The sequence below is a fragment of the Alligator mississippiensis genome, chromosome 5, assembly GCF_030867095.1.
Source record: "Alligator mississippiensis isolate rAllMis1 chromosome 5, rAllMis1, whole genome shotgun sequence".
Classification (NCBI taxonomy): domain Eukaryota; kingdom Metazoa; phylum Chordata; order Crocodylia; family Alligatoridae; genus Alligator; species Alligator mississippiensis.
The window spans coordinates 83,965,101-83,987,134 of NC_081828.1; the positions used below are offsets into that span (position 1 = coordinate 83,965,101).

The 22,034-nt window shown below is 48.3% G+C and overlaps 1 protein-coding gene across 1 annotated transcript; it reads right to left on the reverse strand.

Annotated features, from left to right (window-relative positions):
- Nucleotides 1–228: 228 nt before the first annotated feature.
- On the reverse strand, nucleotides 229–11,445 carry LOC109282580 (CD5 antigen-like). Its single transcript, XM_019485024.2, has 6 exons — nucleotides 11,343–11,445; nucleotides 10,815–10,844; nucleotides 9,408–9,698; nucleotides 7,389–7,718; nucleotides 6,583–6,908; nucleotides 229–540 (listed from the first exon to the last, which is right to left on the reverse strand). The coding sequence occupies exons 1-6, from the start codon at nucleotides 11,374–11,376 to the stop codon at nucleotides 532–534; spliced, it is 1,020 nt and encodes a 339-aa protein (XP_019340569.1). The 5' UTR covers nucleotides 11,377–11,445; the 3' UTR covers nucleotides 229–531.
- Between the last annotated feature and the right edge of the window lie 10,589 nt (nucleotides 11,446–22,034).

Sequence of the window (22,034 nt, forward strand, 5' to 3'; positions counted from 1 at the left end):
AACCTGATGCAGCAGCTGAATGAAGTCTGAGGCCCTCACTCAGCACCTTTCAGCACTGTGTGCATCTGAGCTAGGCAGGAGAGGGGGCTGGGGAGAGGAAATCTGGGCCTGTACTTACTGAGCAGAGTGTGTGAGAACCAACTTAGCCTGAAGAAGCACTGAGTGAGGTCTGGGCCACTTTTTTGCAGTCCAGAGAACTCATCAATATCTAAATCAGATGCCTGGAAGTCACCTGGAGATCCCGATCTTTATTCGTATCTGCAGGAAAGGGGGGAAGAGGCCATACATGGGGGGTAAGAAGGGTTTTGCTCAGGTGGGAATCCCGCTCCTGTGTTTGCATGAATATTTCCATATAGCTCCTTGCTACCACAAGAGGGCAGCAAGGCACAAGCCTGGCAATGGCACTTTTGGGTCCTGGATATGCTTGTTGGCAGGGTTTGGGGCTCTGGGTGCACTGAAGCTACTGGCAGAAGCTTGAAGCAGTGAGTATCAGAGGGAGGCTGAAGAAGCAGGGATGGAGCCATGGGTGGCTCAGTTAACCTGCAGAAGGAAGAGGATATACGTGGTGAAGAACCCCGCCACATGGACCTGGGCAATCGTGGGAACCCTGCCCAATACAGAATGCTCCTGTGGCCCAGCATGGCCGAAACTTAGTTCCAACTCCTTCTCAAAATAAACCCCAGGGATTATGGCTTCCAGCCCCCACCCCGCTGGCTTTAACAGTTAGAGCTCCTTGCTTACCCCCAGCTTGAAACAGAACAAACTCAGAAGTCCTGCCTCCCAGCTCAACTCCCTGCTCTCACCATCAGTTCCAAACCCCTTCCCAGAGGTGAGGAAAGGAATACAGGTGGTTTCCCAGGCCACCAAGACCAGTCCCCTATTTATGCAGGCAACAATTTGCCCATTAATTTTATCCTAAAAGTGTTTGCTCTAGCCCCACATGCATGCACACCATAGCTTGATATGGAAGGTTTTAAACTATATTCTGCAAGGGATAGTGAACAAAGCCTTCCAGCTATGGTGCAATTCCATTCAGGGAGAAGAGGGACTGGGATTAGAAGTCTATTTTTGTGGAAGATATAGAGAGCCACAGAAGAACAAACAGAGGTGCGAGAAAAATGGGTAGGTCAAAATGCAAAGTTCTTTAGCTGTATGGGCACAAATGCAAGGAATGTAGGGAATAAGCAGAATGACCTCGAAATCATGGTCTGTAAAGAAAACTATGACTTCATTAGCATTACAGGGGCTTGGTGGGACAATTCCCATGACTGGAATATCAATGTGAGGGGTATATTCTGTTTTAGAACATCAGATTTGGGGAGAAAAGTAGGTGGTATCACACTATACATAAAATATATATGCTTGGTTCCAGGTCCAAAAGGAAGAAGGCAGAAAATTTGAGTATCCCTGGCTAAAGAAAATGTGAGGAAAGAATAGAGATGATATTATGGTCAGGGTCTACTACAGAACTTCAAGTCAGGAAGAAAAGGTGAATGATGCACTCTTCAGGGAGGTAACAAGATTATGCATAAAATATGTGATGGTAGTGAGGGGGGGATTTTAACTTCGCCAATATCTGTTGGTCAAATATTATCCTAATATGTGTAGAGGACAATTCCACTTCTAGAAAGCTGAGGAGGTGAGTAGGGGATCATCTATCGGACTAGTCAGGATGCAATTATTGAGAAGGTGAAGGTATTTGGGAACTTAGAAGGAAGTGATCACCATATGATAGAATTCAGGAGTCTAAGACAGGGAAAGCATGAGGTGTGCAGAACTAAGATAATGGATTTCAAAAGGGCATGGATTTCAACCTACTCAGGGAAATAGTCAGGAAGGTCCCATGGGTAGATAGCCTGAAGGATAAAGAGGCTGAAGTGGCATGGCAGTTTCTAAAAGGCTCAGTACTGGATGCTCAACAAGAACATGGTATTTTAACATGGTAGCACTAGTATAACCAGCAGTGGACAACCAGGGCACTGGCCCTGGACCACAAGTAGAGATGGCTGTACCCTGTGCAGGAGAGATCATGCTGAAAAAAGGTGCAGGGGTGTAGCTCTCTATGTCAAGAAAAGCTACATGTCCCTACAAGCTGGGATTGGCACCCATAGAGGACAACTGGAGACCCTCAGGGTTAAAATATGAGGGGAACGTGGTGAAAGTGATACAATGGTAGAAGTCTACTACAGACCTCCAAATCAGGAACAAGAGCTTGACCATGAATTCACCAGGGAACTGGCTGAGGCTGCACATTCTTGGTGCATGGTTGTCATGGGAGACTTCAGCTACCTGGACATCTCATGGGAAGAGCACTCAGCCAAGTCCGATCAGTCACAAAGCTTCCTCACATGAGTGGATAAGCTCTACCTGTCTCAAGAACATTGGCAATGTGTAAGGGGTACGTGCAGGCAGTGCACCCCCTATGAAAAGGCACCGCCAACACTGTCGACGGTGCCTGTGGGCAGTTGCCCCTCACCAACCCCCTCCCCGCCCTCACCACTGACACCTCTGGTGGCGTCTGTGGGCAGTCAGCGATCACTGCTGGTTGCCACTGCTGCTGCTGACGGCATCTCTGGGTGGTTGCTGACCCCTGGTCGGTGCTTGCCACCTCCCCACCCAGCAGTGCCAGGGGCATCTGTGGGAGCTCCCTGCTTACTGCCACTGTGCTCCCACCACTGGCAGTGCTGCTGTGCCCTCCCAACTGCCGGGGGCATACGTTGTTCATGCTCAAGAAGTTTATGGGATGACAAGAGGTAAGGCACTGCTGGATCTGGTACTGGCCAAAAGGGATGATCTAGTCAGCGACCTAAGAATCGAAGGGAAGCTGGGAGACTGTGACCATGAGCTGATCACTTTTACTATCCATGGCAAAGCTGGCAAGTCAGTCAGCAGTGCAGAAGTGCTCGACTTTAGGAAAGCTGACTTTGAAAAGCTCATGAGCCTTGTTGTCAATGCCCTGGGAGGCCATGAGTTGCAAGGAAAAGGAGTTCATGATGAATGGTTGTTCCTAAAGGAAGCGAACCTAGAAGCACAAGGGAAGTACATACCAACCTATAGAAAAGATGGTAAAAGGGCACAGCAACTCCCTTGGCTCACCAGGGAACTTGTGGACCTCCTACATCTAAAAAGTGAGGCTTATAAAGGATGGAAGACAGGAAACACCACTAAGGAGGAGTATTCTGCACTGGTCCACACCTGTAGGGAGCGAACCAGGAAAGCCAAGGCTGTAACTGAATTCCAACTGGCTACACGAATCAAGGACAATAAAAAGTCCTTCTCCAGATATGTGGGGAGTCAGAAGAAAAACAAGGGTAACACTGGACCCCTGCTAAACCAAAAGCTGACAACTGACACCCAGGAAAAAGCCAACCTGCTTAATGATTACTTTGCGTCGGTTATTCAACAGTCCAAAGGGACCACCATGCCTAACATGATGTGGGATGGCCAGGGTGAGGGTGAATATATGACCATCATTGGCGTAGACCTTGTAAAGGAACACCTTGAGAGGCTGGACACCCACAAATCAGCTGGTCCTGATAGACTGCATCCAAGCGTGCTTAAGGAACTGGCAGACATCACAGCACGGCCACTGGCAAAGTTATTTGAGAACTCGTGGCGCTCAGGCAAAGTACTTAAAGATTGGAAGAGGGCCAATTTGGTGCCTAGCTTCAAGAAAGGGAGAAAAGAAGATCTGGGAAACTACAGGCCAATGAGTTTGACCTCAATCCCTGGAAAGATCTTGGAAAAAATTGACCAATCTCATTTCCTTCTATGACCAGGTAACACATCACCTGGACAAAGGGGAAGAGGTTGATATCATATATCTGGACTTTAAAAAAGCCTTTGACCTGGTGTCCCATGATGTCCTCATGGAAAAATTGGCCAACTACGGCCTTGGCTGCACTACAGTCTGATGGCTGGGGAACTGGCTCCGAGGTCAGACCCAGAGGGTGGTAGTTGACGGAACTGAATCAACATTGCACTCAGTGACCTGTGTTGTCCTCCAAAGCTCCGTTCTCGAACCTGTACTCTTTAATGTCTTTATAAACAATCTGGATTCTGGTGTCAGAAGCGGACTGGCCAAGTTCACAGATGTCACCAAACTTTGGGGAAAAGCATCCACACTTGAGGATAGGCTGGTGATCCAGGGCAACCTCGATAGGCTTGCAAGGGGAGCAGATGAAAACTTGATGGCATTCAATATGGAGAAATGCAAGGTACTCCACCTTGGGGAAGAAAACCCGCATCACACCTATAGGCTCGGCAGTGCTATACTCGCTAGCACCATGACCGAAAGAGACTTGGGGAGCATGATTGACCACAAGATGAACATGAGCCACCATTGCAATACTGTAGCTGGCAAAGCGAACAAAACTCTGGCTTGCATCCACCGATGCTTCTCAAACAAGTCTCAGTATGTTATCCTCCCATTGTACTCAGCCTTGGTGAGGCTGCAGCTGGAGTACAGCATCCAGTTCTGGGCTCCACAATTCAAAAAGGACATGGAGAAGCTTGAAAAGAGTCCACAGGAGATCCATGCACATGATCAGAGGGCAAGATAACAGGCCTTATGGAGAGAGGCTGAGAGCCATGGGGCACTTCAGCCTGGAGAAGTGAAGGCTCAGGGGTGACTTAGTGGCAGCCTATAAGTATATAAGGGGTGTGCATCAGGATCTGGGGGAACACCTGTTCACCAGAGCACCCCAAGAGGTGACAAGGTCCAACAGTCACAAACTCCTCCAAGACCATTTTAGGTTGGACATAAGGAAAAACTTTACTGTCTGAGCCCCCAAGGCCTGGAACAAACTCCCCCCAGAAGTGGTGCAAGCACCTACTCTGGACTCTTAAGAAACATTTGGATGCTTATCTTGCTGGGATCCTTTGACCCTAGCTGACTTCCTGCCCCTTGGGTAGGTGGCTGGACTCAATGATTTTGCGAGATCCCTTCCAGCCCTAATGTCCATGAAATCTAAGAAATAGTAAAAAATTGCAGGGACCAAAGCAGGAAAGCAAAGAAAAAATTATTTATATCTGGCCAGGGAAGTTAAGGACAACATGCAGGGGTTCTGAAAATGTGTTGAAGACAGAGGCACAGCAGAACAGATCCACTCCTGAAGCAGCCAACAATGCATGGGGTAGTACCAACTCCTGCTGTGCCAATGGTGATAGTGCAGTCAGCTGCCACTGCAGCAGCACCTGCTTTTGTACCCTCACAACGAAGGCAGTGCCAGGGGCTTTTGACCCAATTGCCCCCTTCAGTTATATTACTGGTTGGATGGAAGAAAAAGATATAGGAAGCTATGAGTCCACTGCTTACTAGCTCAGGTATGCTATTAACAGAAGTTGGAAAGGGAACACTTCAACAGATACTTTGTCTTGATCTTCACAAATCCTCCTTCCCCTCCCCACCCCCCAAAACAAAACCTTGCAACCAGACAGCTACTAAAATGTGTATAGACAAAGAAGGGAAAAGACTGAGGGCGATGATAACTAAAGAGATTTTTAAAGAATGTTTTATTATTGTGAATTAATTTAAGTCAGCAAGACCTTAATGAAAATTCTCCCATGTTCTGAAGGAACTAGTAGAAGGGATCTTGGAGCCATTTTTAATATTTTCAAAATCATGGGACACAGATGAGATTCCTGAGGACAGGTAAAGGGCTAACATAATGCTCATTTTTTAAAAGGGGAAAAGGAGGTCCCAAGGAATTACAGATTGGTCAGCCTGGCTTCAATATCCAGGAAGTTACTAGAGCAAATTATAAAGAAGTCAATTTCTAAACATCTGGAAGAGAAACCAGTGACAACTAGCAGGTAGCCTGGATTTGTTGCTAACAAATCATGCGAAACCAACTTGATTTACTTCTTTGACAAAGTAACTAGTCGAATTGATGAAGGGAATGCAGTGGGCATAGTGTACTTGGACTTCAGTAAGGCTTTTGATAAAGTCCCACGTGACATTCTCAAGAGTAAACTGGGGATATTTGGACTAGATAAAATTACTGAGAGGTAGATGTATAATTGGCTTGATAACTACAAACAAAGGGTATTGATAAATGGATCCATGTCAGAATAGCAGGAGGCTTAGCAAGAGGCTTCTTATGGGGTTCTAAAGGGGTCTGTCTGGGTCTAGTGCTATTTACCATGTTTGTTAATGATTTGGAATAGAGAGCTTCCTAATAAAGTGTGTAAATAACATGAAACGGGAAAGGATTTCAATGGCTTTGAATCTCAGCAAAGTAGGTTAAGATTAGATCTCAAGAAAAAAAAAACTTCCTTAATGCTAGAACAGTGAGGCATTCAATCAGCTGCCCTTTGGAAGTTGTGGAAGCTCCTTCATTGGAGGTTTTCAAGAGAAAGCTGGATAAGCATTGGACAGGGATGATTTAGCAGTAGTCAATCACATTCTTGCAGGAGGTTGAACCAGATAACCCTGAAGACCCTTTCTAGCCCTCTGATTCTGTGGTTCTAAACACAAACCCCAGTGCTGAGACCCCCAGTGCCCTGCTGCTTTAATCATCATGGCTCACTCCTCTTCCAGAACCCTGGGAGTGCCATATCTCCCTGGCTGTGGGCACGCACCTGGCAGACTACGCTGATGTCCTCACGATGGCTGCAGTCATGGTAGCCCCAGATGCGGTGGGCACAGTTCTGCAGGGTCTTCTCCTCACCTTTGCAACGGACATCATCCAGCCAGATCCTCCCAGTGCCCTGGCGAAAGCGGGTCCTCTCCCACACCAGTTGGGATACTGGCTCAGCCTGGCCACAGCCCAGCTCTCTGCACACTACCTCTGCATTCGGCATGGCCCAGTGATCATCACATACCGTGCCCCACTCCCCATCATGCTGTACCTCCAGTCGCCCAGAGCAGGCCCGTGGGCCATCCACAAGCCTCAGTGCAAAGGGTTCTGCAGAGAAAGGGAGAGAGAGCTGGGAGGGGGCCCAGTGATATGCTGCCTCCAGGGTGCATGGCCTAGCTGAACAGAAGGGCCCCCACTGATGCTGGCCTTTTCCTTGAATTGCCACTGGCACTGGTATTTGCATTCAGTGCTCCTCACCTAGCTGTGAGGTGAGAAGCTACTGTTGTGTTCACTCAGGGTAGCTTTGTACAGTACCTTAAAAAGCCCAAGGGACCTTAAGGGTCAGGGGCATTCTTGCTCCTGGATGCCTCAAGCCTGGCCTGCTAGAGCCATGCCTGTTGCAGAGGGGAGGGAGGGAAAATTAGGCTCTGCTAGCCTGTGACATGTTTATTCTAAGGGACTCCCATTTGATGCTCAGGGCAAAGCTCAATGGAGTGCTGGGACTCCATGCTGGGGGGCTAGGGGGTTAGGCAGCCAGAGTGGAGGGAGATGCTGCCTCAGGGCTAAGTACCAGTTTTGCTTTCTCACCTCGGCACACAACCCCAGCATGCAGGTAGCTGGGACAGGGCAGTTTCTCCCAGGACTGGTTTTGGCAATGGGTCAAGGAGTCCTCCTTTCCAGTGCACTCCAGCTGGCCCAGCAAGACAGTGTCTGAGCTGGAGTGGAAATTGCTGCAGCGGTTGGTGATGCGTTGTGGTCTCCCACAGGCCAGCTGCCGGCACAGCACTTTGGCATCGGTCAGGTCCCAGCCATACCCACAGACAGCGCCCCAGCGATTCTTATGGTAAACTTCCACCTGCCCACGGCAGCGTGTGGCACCTCCTACCAGTCGGACAGGCAGCACTGTGTACTCTGCAGCTGCAGATAGAGGGGAGAGAAGTGATCAAGGAGACATCAAGACAACTATTAAAGGGGCTTCAGAGACTGATTTACCAGAGCCAGGAACAGAATCCTGAGGTCTGCTCCAAGCCCCTAATCTAACCATTGAATATCACTGCCCTTTCAGAGCCAGACATCAAGCTCAGGAGTTCTGACTGAGAAGCATGTCAAATATGCCTTCAATGTACTTGTGACGGGGCACCAAGTCTGCCTCATCACAGTCAAGATTTTCTGGTCTTTAATCAGGATATCGTCACTCATCTCTTCACCTATTCCAAGCTTTGCTTCCTTTTTAAAGTCAGGCAGAACAGGAAACCAATATCTCTCTCCAAAAATGTGAGGCAACTTCTTTAGTTAATCTCAGATAAGTGGAGGCTGAAGTTCACCTTCTTTAATTATGAGGGCCACCTTTCTCAGGAATCAGAGCTCCCATACTTGAAGAGGGTTTTCTGACTCTTGTTAAGCTTTCAGTTGAGTCTTCCATGAACTTCCTGTTAAGGACACTGACTCTTTCTCTCTGGTTCCAGAAAGCGTGTACGTGGAGGACTATAACTTTTAAGTAAATTGTTTGACAGTTGCCCCCTAAAGGACTTAGAAAACTAAAGGTTCTGGAAGCCAAATTTCTGATACCCCAAGTAAAAGTCAAATTCATGTGTTCTGCCTCAGATCTGAAGCCAAATGTTCTCCTGCTTTAGAGTTCTAGTTTTTTGTATGTCTTATGAATCAAAGACACTTTCTTTCCATACGTGAATAATCTGTCTTGTTCTTACAAAATAATGTCTCTTACTCATTTAACCCTGTTGGAAGGAGACAGTTACAGGCACTGAAATCCAGGGTCTTGTCCCCTTTGAAACCATGAAATCATGGGGGTTTTATGCAATTCCATAAAGACCCAGTCAAGGGTTCTGTGCCTGTTATCTCCAAGGCTGTGCCTGCAAGCACTTCCACTAGTGCAGCATGAGACAGCTTGCTGAACTACTGTGTGCATGGGCTCTGCTCCCTTCTCTGAACAAGTTGCCAGATGGCTCCCAAGGAACATGAACTGGTTACCCCAGCTTGCAATGAAGGGCTCAGGGCACAGGACTGGGAAGGTTGGGGAGTACACAAGGGGGCCATCCCCATTGCAACCTTGCTGTCTGCATTTGAAAGCTCAGGGGCTCTCTTCATAGATTTCATAGACATTAGGGCTGGAAGGGACCTTGGGAGATCATTGAGTCCAGCCCGCTGCCCCAAGGGCAGGAAGTCACCTGGGGTCATAGGATCCCAGCCCTTGATCCCAGGGTCAAAGGATCTTGCCATTGACCTTTCCATAGCTTTGCATGCAAGGGCCCTGGCAGTCTGTGAAGGTCCTGCTCATTCATCTATCTTGTGGCTGCTGCTCTGTTGCAATTCTTAGAGAGGGCATTGGTAAGTCTTGTTTATTTTGTAATGGGAGGCTGTTTTCCTGGAAATGACCAACACTCCGGTCATGACAGCAGAGGTGGTTGGACTCTGACCCTGTACATGATGTGGGATGGGGAATAAAGCCCAACCTCTGCCCTGCCCCAGGCAAGTCCCATAGACTGCGACCTCCTGCCCTGGCTGGCAGTGCAACTGACAAGGCTTTCCCATAAAAGCCAAGCTCTCCCCTCCAGTCTCAGGGCCTTCGCTCTGCCCTGCAGGCCTCACCTTGGCACCGAGCCCCTGCATCCTGGCTATGGTCACAGTCCTCAGGTTCTTCAAAGTGGCAGTGTTTCAGTGACTTCTCTGTCCCTTGGCACACCACGTTTGTCATCAGGATGGGACTGGATCCAGCACCTAGGCCAGATCTGAAGGCTTCTTTGACCATCCCGCAACCCAGCTGCTTGCACACGACTTCTGCATCTGTCTTGTCCCAGCCTTCAGTGCACACGGTGCCCCAGTGTCCATTCACAAGCACTTCCACTCGTCCGGCACAGGGTCCTGGCACCAGCCTGACCTCTGACACAGAAAACACAGGTGGCGGGACTCTTGCCCTGGATGCAGCAATCCCACCAGGAGGGAATCAATGGGAAGATAGGACCCGCACAGCACACGGAGTTGTCAGGGAATGCATTTGCTAGGCAGTGTGATCCCTGATGAATGCAATGGTATAACTGGAGGGCCAGAGGGTAGCAAGGTACCAGCACCAGGCACCATCTTAGAGGGGACGCTGGAATCACTCCCCACACCCTGGCTTTCTGCCACAGCAGGAATAGCCCTGCCCTGCTTGGCCATAGGAACCAGGCAGGTGCAGCCTCTCACCCAGTAGTGTATCTGGGGACATGGGATGAATGGAATGGCACGCTCCACGCAGAGTCTTCGCTATGGCAGGCACAACCCTACCCCACATAGTGTGCCTGGGCAGGGAGGAGAAATGAACAGGGCACCAGGGGTGGCTCCTGGGGAGTGTACAGAGCAGGAGTAAGATGCCAACCCCTCCCCACCCCAATTTTGTTTGCCCCTCCTCTCACACTTCAGTGTTCTGCATAATCCCCTCCCCCAAAGATACTGAAGGAGCTTGCTAGTCCTCTAAGTGAATGCCTCTCTCCACACCAGATAGAAACAGAAAATGTGCTGCTTGAGGGGGGTGAGGGAGGGAACTGAGGCACAGAGACAAGAAGCCACTCACCCCTGATGCACAGGGAGCTCTGTACAGTTGCAGATAGAACCTGCCTCCCTGTAACCACCAGGCCCAACTCCCCACCAGAACCAAGACAGACCCCAGGAATCCTAACTCCCTGTTCCTGCACTTCCTTGAGTCCGACAAACTCTCAGCACTGAGCAAAGAAATGAAATAACTGGTCTGGTACGTCAGGGCAGAGCCCGGTGGGCTGGATCCCTATCCTGTCCCCTCCACCTCCCTGTTACCCACTGGCTCCAGGTTTGCTGCCTTTGTGCCTTACAAGGCTAAAAGTTTGCATTAACCTTTTTCACTTTAGGGGAATTGTTTCTCCTTAAGGGTCAGCTCATCCTCCCAGTGGCCTCATCCCCACTTCCTCACTCCTAAAACCAGAGAGTTCCTGGTGCTGGCCCAGAGGCTGCCAAGGGAGATGCATAGCAAACAGCTTCACCTACCTGAGGAGGTGACAACTCCAAGGTAGGCAGCTGGAGGAGACAAAGAACGAAACATCAGGAGCAGCATTGCATCAGGGACCATGACACCTCCTTCTTGTAGAGCCAGCAGGATGGACTCTGGCCAACTCAACAGGGCTGCGCTAACCACATCCACAACCCATCTCTGGTACAGCAGGGGCCAGTTTTCAGAGCTACATCCCACACTGACCCAGTCCCCTCCCATAGCTCTCTCCCTAACATACACAGAGCAGACTGCACGGCATTGCCTGGGACAGTACCCCCCCAAGCAGGCCAGCTGGGATCCTCCCTGGGGCACTGCCCCACGTGCAGACCAATCTGGCATGGCATCACTTAGCCCCTGCCTGTTGCAGAGACATAGGGCCTCTCCCAGCATACAGTTGTAGTCATCCCCATTTGCTGGGGGAGTGGAAAAGCTGTCAATGCCCCTCAGTTGCCAGGTTTGGGGGCTGCTGTCCTGATCCATCTTTCCTTGCCAAGGGTGCTACATGAAAACCATAGGATGCTCACCAAAGGAGAGACAAAGGTATTGGTGCAGGTCCATTGCTTGGTTCTGAAGGACTCCACTGCCAAAAGCGTGTCTAACTATGCCAGTTTGGCAGACGCTTTTAAAGCCTGCCAGCAGCGAGGAATACATGGGAGGACCCAGGCTCTTGGCCAAGCTTACACAGTGGTCACAGGATCCTTTACTGGCACTATGTGCTGGGCTGAGCACGCCTCCTGCGGCAGTTTAGTGGGTGGGGTTGGAGGGAACCATGGAGGCATTACCCTGGGGCCAAAGGAATCTCTTAACAGAGGAACTACCATTGAACTGACCTAAAATCAGAATCAGATGGCCTGTGAAGCAGACAGCAGGATGCAGCTTCGGGGGCAGGGGGAAGGAGGAAGGGCTCAGCCTGGCAGCCAGTGAGGGCCCAGTGCCCCAGCTCCCATGCCTCGTTCATGCTGCACTACAAACACCAGGCTCAGCTATCCCCAGTGTGGTGGGAGAAATCTCCCTAAGGTTCGTTGTCTAGCTGTAATTTGATAGACAGACAATGCGGGTAAAGACAGACAGCTGTTTATTTGCTCGAGCAAAGACCATAAAGCCAGCAAAAGGCAAAATGGCCCCTCTTAAAGGGTGAGGCGATCTTTTATACTTATTACAATAAGGCAAGACTTACAGGGTTAACAAAAAAGCAATATTTGGGCGGTGCTTTACAAATCTTTGTAACAGCATATTTCTATTAAGCTGAACTAGCACTTTTTTTAAAAGCTAAAAGTTAAGTAACAGTAACGTTATAATATGTTAGCAAAACTTTACACAGTAGTAGATGCTTCTCAAGGATACAACCACTGCACCCAGAACAATGGCTTCCCTGTCTTATTTTACTTCTTGCTGTAGCTGATTTTTCAGCACACAGACACAGATCTACTTTTTAACTCAGAAAATGTTTAATACAGTTAAAATGATTACTTGACACAAGCAAAGGCTTAGGTATCATTCTGCCTTGTGGTCAGCTGCATTGCTAGGCCACAGGTCATGCCTTGTATTCAGCTGTAAAGCTAATACTTCTTAATAATTCAAATTATTGTTAACAGTATGCTATCAGAAAACTATTTTATTTCAGGGTAATAACAAACATGCTCACCACAGGTCCTCCCTTTGTTCTAATTTTCTAGAGGGAATTTTGGAACACACTTTTAGGTATTCAACTTCTTGTGGGGTTAGGTTTTGATGATTGATGCTGGATATTTGTACAAACTGACCATACATTTTTACTTGCCTTTGTATAAACTGTTGTCCTAGAGAGCATAAACACTGGAAACAACATAACAGGCAGACTATAGTTATAACTATTTTAATTATACTTAGTATAAAAGGTCTAAGCCATCCTGTAAGGGAAGAGAACCAGTTAGTAAGCCAGCTAAGAGATGCATCTTTGGGGATTTTAGCTACATCTTCGGCTTTTTGGATATGTACAGCTGCATTATTGAGGTGGGTTTGAACTATGGTAAAAGAGCTGTTAACCCATACACAACATTTTGGTCCAATAACCGCACAAACTCCCCCTTGAGCAGCAAGGAGAAAATCAAGGGCTATACGGTTTTGAATTACCATTTGTCGGAGTTCTTCTTGGGTGTTAGCCAAGGCAGCAACGGCCTTTGAGAGGTCTTTGTAACCTTCGCTGAATTAGTGAGCCATGATTTTTATCACAGCTTGGAGGCATAACGTGAATTTTTTAAGACACACAGTGCCTATTCCTGGGAGCATACTTGCAAGGGAACACCTGAGTAATACTCCCTTGGTAAGTTGAGCTTTTTGATATTTGTCTACTATATCACGGCTTTCTTGCAAATCCCTCTTGTTTCGCCACCTGCCCCATGGAAGGTGCGTGGCGAAGGACGTAGAGGGTTTTAGCATTGCCGGATAGCAGATACTTTTTCCTTTGGCAGGGATTTTATGGTAGGCGTGGGAGCCATAGCCCCAGTATTGTCCTTTTAAAGCAGCGAGGTTTGAATACTTAGGAGGTATTCGGCCTCCGTTTCCTAATTCTAGCACCCCGCGTTCACCCTTTGATTTAAAGGAAGGATTTGCAGTTTTATTGAAGAAGCATTGTCCCCGGGAGGTATCAGTGTACAAACAATACCACAAGGTATTATTTAAAGAGGAGATGGGGGTGCAGATAGGATTAGTGCCCTTGGTAAATTTTTGCTGCTGTAGAAATCATTGTAAAAGCTGCAATAGGTAGGAGTTGCTGTGTTATTATTACGCCAGTCTCCTCCACTTGAACTAGTAAAATAGTAGTGACATATGCTTGTGCCTAAATTAATGTAGTCTGATACTGAGCAGTTTACATAGAAACACCAATCTCCAACAACAGGCTTTACTAAAAGGAACTCCTGCTGACTTTGGTCCCAAGCTTGGTTATTAGAGGGGTTTAAAAGTGACTCGATGGGGCCCAAGGGGATGGGAGTCATGGAAATTCCTCCTTGGGTGTGGAAAGGAAAATGACTGTACACCCAACAGTCACTTTGGTTTTCTGCTTTAGCGGCTCTCTCAACGTATTGAAGGTACATATTATTATCAGAGATATGGGCAACAGTAGGTTTAAGAGTAGTCTTAGCCTGAGGAGACTCTGCAAATTGTCTGAAAACTGGGTGGCTAGGCTTTACACAATATTCTGTTCTATAAGTAAATACCCGAACTTCTGCTGAACTACAACAATGTGAGGGAGGATACCAACGGGCAATGTTGACCTTCCCGTCTATATCAGAGAGTTTGATTGAATCACTTATCCAGACAGGAAAACCTCGGGCACCAGGATTAGCACATCTGCAGCAACTGGTAGCTATAATTAACCCCTGTGAAAGACTTATTTCTCCAGCAAAGAGAAAGATCAGAAATAACATAGTTATAAAAACCATATTATAACAAAATCAGCACAAACAGTATGCACAACCCTGCAGCTCCAATAACTGATCTTCTGGGACATGTTACAGTCTCAAAGTGCTCAGTTTCAGCTGATCCAAAAGTGTCTAGAGGATGCAGTACTTGGAGTTCGGTGCTCCCTGGGCTGGGCAGGACCCCAAAAGGGTGACAGTTTATTAATGGACTTTGGTTAGTTTGAGTTTTATATTATCTAATGGGCTGCATGTCCAGGTGTTTGTTTTTAATTTTTCGTCTGCTTCTGGCTCACCCTTGTCACGGTCAGGTGGGCGTGCGGTGCTCCCGCGAAGTCCGCAGTCATCTTTTTCTGGCTTCCCCTTTTCCAGGTCAGGGAAGCTTGCGTTGGAGCCGATCCTGAGCTCTGGTGAAACTTCTGTCTTCTTTGTATGAGTATAATGAATCCAGTTGTCCTTTTCTGTTACTTTTACGGCGGTGTGGGAGGTGAGGAGGACTTGATATGGTCCTTGCCACTTAGGTTCAAGGGGAGACCATTTCCAAGTTTTTACATACACCCAGTCTCCAGGCTGGATGCGATGTGCTGGGACATCGGCAGGGAGGGGTTGGCTTAAAGCAGCATACCTATGGAGAGATTTTAACTGAGACTGTAGAGATAAAATATAAGAGGTGAGTCCTTTATCACCTAAAAGAGAAGAAGTGTGAGCCGGTAGTAAGGGGAAGTGTTGGGGGACAGGGTGTCCAAACAGCAGTTTGTAAGGGCTGAGCTTTAGTTTTCTCCTGGGGGTCGTTCTGATGGACATAAGGGCCAGTGGGAGAATCTTAGTCCATTTTAACCCGCTCTCAGCACATAGCTTTCCAATTTTTGTTTCAGGGTCTGATTCATTCTCTCTACTTGTCCTGAGCTTTCTGGGTGCCAAGGGGTATGGAATTTCCATTCTATTCCTAGGCAGCTGGCCAGTGTTTTGTTTATGTCAGCAGTAAAATGTGATCCTTGATCGCTTTCAATGATATGTGGAGGACCAAACCTGGGTATAATTTCATTAAGGAGTATTTTTACTACTAGTTGTGCTGGAGCTCTTCTGGTGGGGAAGGTTTCTACCCACCCCGTGAGTTGGTCAACAATTACTAGGAGGTTTTTGTACCCATTGTCTTTAGGCATCTCAGCAAAATCTAACTGTAGTCTTTCAAAGGGGGTATAAGCCCAGGGGCAGGCTCCAGGGGGTCCTGATTTTTTTCCTTTGATATTAAACTTTTGCGTATATTGCAGTGTTCTAAAAGCCTTTTTGCTTCCTGGTAGACTCCGGGTGCGTAGAACAACCTGTTAGTGATAGTGGCAAGTTTTTCACAACCTAAATGCTCGCTTTGATGGAGTTGTTGCAGATAGGGTCTAAGGGCTGCTTTAGGTAGCACTATCCTTTCATCTGGCAATCGCCATATTCCATCTTTTTCACAGGTGGCTCCTGCCGCTTTCCATCTCTGTTGTTCTAAAGGTGGTGCAGACTCGTACATTTTTGGCTCTAGCAATATTCCCAAATATGCCTTTGACTGAGGAATTTGAGCTTGGAAGGCTAGGGCGGATAGTGGCTGTAAGGCTGCTGTTTGAGCTGCAACGTCGGCCAGGGCATTGCCTTTTGAGACTTGATCTCCCTTTTTGGTATGGGCTGGGCAATGCATTACAGCTATGGCTTTTGGCGACATTATAGCTTGTAGGAGATCATAGACTTGTTTAGCATTTGATATTCTAGTTCCAGAGGCTGTCATAAATCCCCTCTGTTTCCACAATTGTCCAGTGGCATGACAGATTCCAAAGGCATACTTAGAATCAGTCCAAATATTTACAGAGTAGCCCGATGCTAATTGACAAGCTTGTGTAAGGGCAGTAAGTTCAGCCGCCTGTGAGCTCAACTGCCCAGGCAGTGGTTCAGCTTCAAGTACTTCAAATGGAGTTACTACTGCATAACCTGTTCTTCTAACTCCATTGCCTAATTTTGAAGAGCCATTTACAAAAAAATCAAGTCAGGGTTGTCTAAGGGTAAGTCACTAAGATCTGCCCTGGGTTTGTCTGAAAATGCTGTAACTTGAAGGCAATCGTGGGAGTCTGGTTCTCCGTTGCTGGGTAGAGGTAATAGAGTAGCCAGATTCAGGGTATTGCATCTCTCTATGACCAGGTTTGTAGCCATTAAAAGTGTGGTTTTTTTATTTGTTTATTCTCTGATGAGAAAAATGTTGAGTATTTTTTGGAAGAGGAGGGCTACTGTGTGTGGAGCCTTTAGGATAAGGGGGTATCCGAGGACTAATTCCTGGGCTTTTTTGACTATTGTTGCAGCTGCTGCCACTGCGTGAAGGCAGCCTACTCCCCACTTTGCCACTGGATCTAATTGTGCAGAGAAGTAAGCTGCGGGCAGCTTTATGATCTCAAAAGACTGGTTCTTCTGCATCTTTTGTTTTTTTCTTTCTTTTTTTTTTTTCCTTCCATTAAAAGTTGTAGTAGCAATGGCTAAGATTTCTGTCATGGATTTACTCTCAACACCCTCAGTGTCATGTTGGAGCTTCTTTTTAATATCTTTGTTAGCCTGACTTATGAATACAAGTCTTAACACAGGCAAAGTGGCAGGTGTCTCGGGGTCCATGTGTCCATACTGACGTATAGCTTTACAGAGTCTTTTAAAGTAGTCTGAAGGGTGTTCTCATCTGAGGTTAAGAGGCTTTCGAGAAGCTGCATGACATCTGACCAGGATGGGTTATGAGTCATGAAAATGGTTTTGAAGCACCTTAGAATTACTTCGGGATCATCTCTGAGCCTGGGGGTGTTTTCTTGCCAGTTTAAGAGGTTGGTGGTGGAGAATGGAGCGTGTTTTCAGTGACTGATAACTTCTCCACCCTCGCCAGGCACAGGGTATTCTCTTAGGGAAGCCAGAAGGCTAGGGGCAGGTACTCGTTGTTGGGTACGATTAGCTATGGGAGTCAGATCAGTGTTTGGGGAAGTTGAGTCTGGAGAGGGATGCCTTGATCCATCTACAGGCTCAGGACTTGGGTGGTTGCCAGGAGGCAGTCGGGGTGATGCCTCCCCACGATTTCCCGAGTCCTCTGCCGGCACGGGAATGAATGGATCAGGTGGGATAGGGGGTCTGGGCATGGGTTTATAATTATCATCTGAATATGAAGGTTTTGGGCATTGAAGGGGAGTTAACAAATTAGAGAAAAGTACAGGGGTCGGGGTGACTAAAGGCTTACTAGCAACATTGTCTCATAAATACCAATAATTCATTAGGTCAAGGCAGAGGTCCTCCAAGATCTTTCGTAAGGCAGCCAGGCAATTTGGGTCAAATGATCCATTTTCTGGCCATTGTCTTCCCAAATCTAACTGAGACGTATGAGACGTCTAATTAATTAAACAGAGTTCTGCCATACGAGACTTGGACAGTTCTGCCCATCCCTCCAAATGTTTCCAATTTCTAATCATAAAAACAAGGGGTGAATCAGGAATAGCTTTTCCTTTCCCTAGACCGGAACCCATGATTATATCCAAGCACAAGCAGTCTTATTTCCCTAAGTTCTACCTGCCTAGAAGCTGTTTCGTCTACATACAACAACCGGTGTTCTCGGACCCCACTGGCTTTCTCCGTGAGGAGGGGCGTCTTGAGTCCGAGACCCTAGTCATTGGCCGTTATAACAGCATTTCTACCTTATATCCGTGTCTTTCGCTTTTCGGCTAGGCTGCTGGCTCTAACAGCGTTTAAAGTAGCAGATGGATACCCTCAAAGACTGCTTCCAGAGACCTCTAGAGGTTAAACCAGAAACCCAGAAACCAGATAGAAACCAAAAACATACCTGACCTGAGGTACTCGCCAGTACCGTTCCTTTACCCGATTTGAGGATCCCGCCTTATTGGTCCTGAGGGGACCATCCACCTCCTGAGACTGACCCAAATAGGTGAACTCACCGGGTGCACACTGGGGTGTCAGGGAGTGGAGGTCTCCAAAGGCTCCAAGCTAGACGGGTCCCATCTGGGTCGCCAAATTGTGGTGGGAGAAATCTCCCTAAGGTTCGTTGTCTAGCTGTAATTTGATAGACAGACAATGCAGGTAAAGACAGACAGCTGTTTATTTGCTTGAGCAAAGACCATAAAGCCAGCAAAAGGCAAAATGGCCCCTCTTAAAGGGTGAGGCGATCTTTTATACTTATTACAATAAGGCAAGACTTACAGGGTTAACAAAAAAGCAATATTTGGGCGGTGCTTTACAAATCTTTGTAACAGCATATTTCTATTAAGCTGAACTAGCACTTTTTTTAAAAGCTAAAAGTTAAGTAACAGTAACGTTATAATACCTTAGCAAAACCTTACACAGTAGTAGATACTTCTCAAGGATACAACCACTGCACCCAGAACAATGGCTTCCCTGTCTTATTTTACTTCTTGCTGTAGCTGATTTTTCAGCACACAGACACAGATCTACTTTTTAACTCAGAAAATGTTTAATACAGTTAAAATGATTACTTGACACAAGCAAAGGCTTAGGTATCATTCTGCCTTGTGGTCAGCTGCATTGCTAGGCCACAGGTCATGCCTTGTATTCAGCTGTAAAGCTAATACTTCTTAATAATTCAAATTATTGTTAACCTAACAGTATGCTATCAGAAAACTATTTTATTTCAGGGTAATAACAAACATGCTCACCACACCAGCTCAGATCCATGGGGGACTGCCAGTCAGGAGCCAGGCGCCAGGCACCAGGCGCCAGGCACAGACAAGGAAGAAGTTAAACCAGTTGCAGGGCCTGATCTGGACAGGAAGGGGAAGCCACATAGGAGCTGGGCTGGTGCCATGGGACCAGGAGCAGTCACAGGACAGGGAGTTGCCTCCTTGCCCTAACCACTAGATAGAACTCCTCTTTCCAAGGCATGCTAGAACCCAGGAGTCCTGACTCCCAGATCCCCTTCCCACTGCTCTAATCCACTGAACTTCCTGCCCCCACATTGGAGACCTGGGGTGGATCTCAGGAATCCCGGATTCCAGAGTCCTGCAAAGCAAAAAAAGGATTGAGTCCCCAGGACCTGGACATATGCCCTGGCAGGGCCAGGTTGCTGGAGTAGAACAGAGCTTGGTGGCTGCACTACGGCAGCCAGAGGTCAGTTCCCACTGATCCCGTGCTCCACTGGGCTGTACAGGGTCTGGCTGTCAGCTCTCCCTACCTGGCTTGCCCAGCAGCAGCCATGGTTGGCAGACACCTGAAACCCCTGAACCTCCGCAGCAGCTGGGCAGCTCCAGGAACGGAGCACAGGGCTCAGTGCTGCCCATCTGGGCTGGGGTTGCACAGAGCAGATCGAGGAGCTGCACCACTCACAGGTGTCTCCCTAGCCCAGCAGGGGTGGGAAGTTCCAGCCCTGTACCTCCTCCCACTCCCCCCCACAGCAACTTTCCAGACTACTGGGCCCGGGAAGAACCAGCGAGCCCCAGGGCTGTAGCAGTGGCTCTGCCTGGTGGTACAGCAGGGCAGAAGCACTGTGCCCAGCCCTGCTGTGCCCCAGTGTCCCTGCTTGCCCTGGCTCAGGGGCCTCTGCATTATGGGATGATGGAGGACTTGGGCAGAATAGCTCTTTGGAGTGGTCACTTTAATGGAACAAGAGCAAAATTAGGTGGATTAGAGATAAAACTTCCCTGGAGACAAATAAGGAGTGTTTTAAACTACTTAAAAGGTGTTAATGTGGAGCCAATCCAGGGGTTAAGACAGAGGTGAATAAATACAGCCCATGGGTTAGATCCAGCCTGCCAACTGATTGGATCCAGGCCATGGGCGGGCACCCGCCATTTGATTGGATCTGGCCTGGGTGCAGCCTGCTCTGCACTCCTGCCTGCACCCCGCAATGGCCCCAGCCATGACCAGCACTCACAGCTTCCTGGTGGGGTTGCTCCCAGTGCAGCTGTAGCCACCTGGGTACTGCTTGGCTCCCCCTGCCTCCAGTGACTCCTTCTCCTCCCCCTGCTACACTACTCCATGCAGCAGGTAACATGGGGAAGCCATAGGGGTGTGTGCTGAGCAGCAGATGTCAAGCCAGGCAGGGGGGAAACTGTAGCCAGGTGGCTTCTTCTCCAGTGCATGGGGCTTCAGCTCTAACACCTGGCCACCTTACACTCACTCTGCCCACCCAGCACAATGAGCAACTATCTGCAGGTGGCTGAGTGAGTGGAAGACAGCCAGAAGCTGGTGCTGGAGCCCCATATGCTGGGGCAGGAGCCACTTGGCTGCAGCTTCCCCCCAACCTGGCTGGGTGTGTGATGCCTGGCATGCATCCCCATGGCTTCCCTATATTACCTGCTTCCTGGAATGGTGCACCAGGGGGAGGAGGAGGAGGAGGAGGAGGAGACACTGAAGGTGGAGGGGAGCCAAGCAGTACCCAGGTGGCTGCAGCCACATTGGGAGCCTCCCCACTGGGAAGCTGTGCATGCTGGCTGGGACCAGTGCTGAGGTGGGGGCTGGGGCCAGGGCAGGGGGGCAGGTGTGGGCAGGAATGTGGCATGGGCTGCCCTGAGAGGAGTGGGTGGGGCTCAGCCCCATTCAGAGCACCATGGGGGCAGCCCTGGGCTGGATGGGTGGGAGGACAGACCACATCTGAATCACACTGCCTGGGCAAGTTCTGCTACACGTCTCCTGCTCCCCCACCTCCTTCTGCGACCCCTGGCCAGCTCCCAGGACCTAGCATGGGGGCAGCCCCCTAACACACACCCTATACTGTCCCCACATCCCATATCCATCCCAAATGCCCACCCCCCAATCCTACGCCCCCCTGAACACACTCCCCCCACACACATACCCCACCCTACACACACATGCCACCCCCCACCCTCACACACCCCTTACACATACCTCACACACACCCCGCACCTCCTCACATACCCATCCCCACAGACCCCACCCCCTGCAACCCCCCACAAACACTCCACCCCCATACATACCTCCCACACCTCTTCCACATACACACCCCCAAACTTCCCACACACTCCCCACCACAACATACAAGAGTAAGACTATTTTGAACTATTGTACAATTGCCTGTATATACACTACTCAAAACACATAATTCAGAACAACAATTATTTTTTTTAAATAAAATTAGAATGTGTTATAGGAGATGTTTGATTTTTAGTGTATGATTTTTTTTTTTATCTATAATTTGTTAAAATTATATCTTCTAAAAGATTTTATCTGTGAGACCCTCAACAGATCAGCAAAACTCGTTAAGTGGACCTCTAGCTGAAATAATTTCCCACCTCTGGGTTGAGCTCCAGAAACTGCCTAAAATTATCATGTAACAAGACCGTAACATGCAGAGAAATCTATTTTATTTCCTTTTTCGCTGGTCTCACCAATGTCCCATGTATACCCACCCTATTTAGTTTTTTTTCTTTGGGGAACAGACTTACTCTGGGATTAACAGCACATCAGCAATTCACAGCAAAGAGGGGAGTGAGCACAGATTTATTTTAGCTACATGCAGTACAACACCAGCCCTGAACCTATCGCCTTGCATGCAGGACCTCTGCAAATGATTTTCAGTTTCAGGCGGACTGCACCTTAGTGACCCCTGCCTAGAGCACAGACATACACTGACAGACTGTTGGTGTGTCTACACGAGATGCTAGAGTGACATAGCATTGGCAGACACTAACTGTGCCACCACAGCTATTTCACAGTGCCAATGAGCTACTGCACAGTAGTTCATTGCTACTCCACATTAGGGTTGAAAACAACCTGTGCACCACAGGGACTGTGCAGTACCGGCACTGTGCAGTCATTTAGTACTTGCTATAGCAA

Coding starts and splice junctions, on each gene's coding strand:
- LOC109282580 (XM_019485024.2), bottom strand. CDS start 11,376: ATGGACCTGCACCAATACCTTTGTCTCTCCTTTG. Junction 10,845..11,342: donor ATACCTTTGTCTCTCCTTTG/GTGAGCATCCTA, acceptor TGTCTCCTCCAG/CTGCCTACCTTGGAGTTGTC. Junction 6,909..7,388: donor TGCTGGGGTTGTGTGCCGAG/GTGAGAAAGCAA, acceptor CTTTCTCTGCAG/AACCCTTTGCACTGAGGCTT.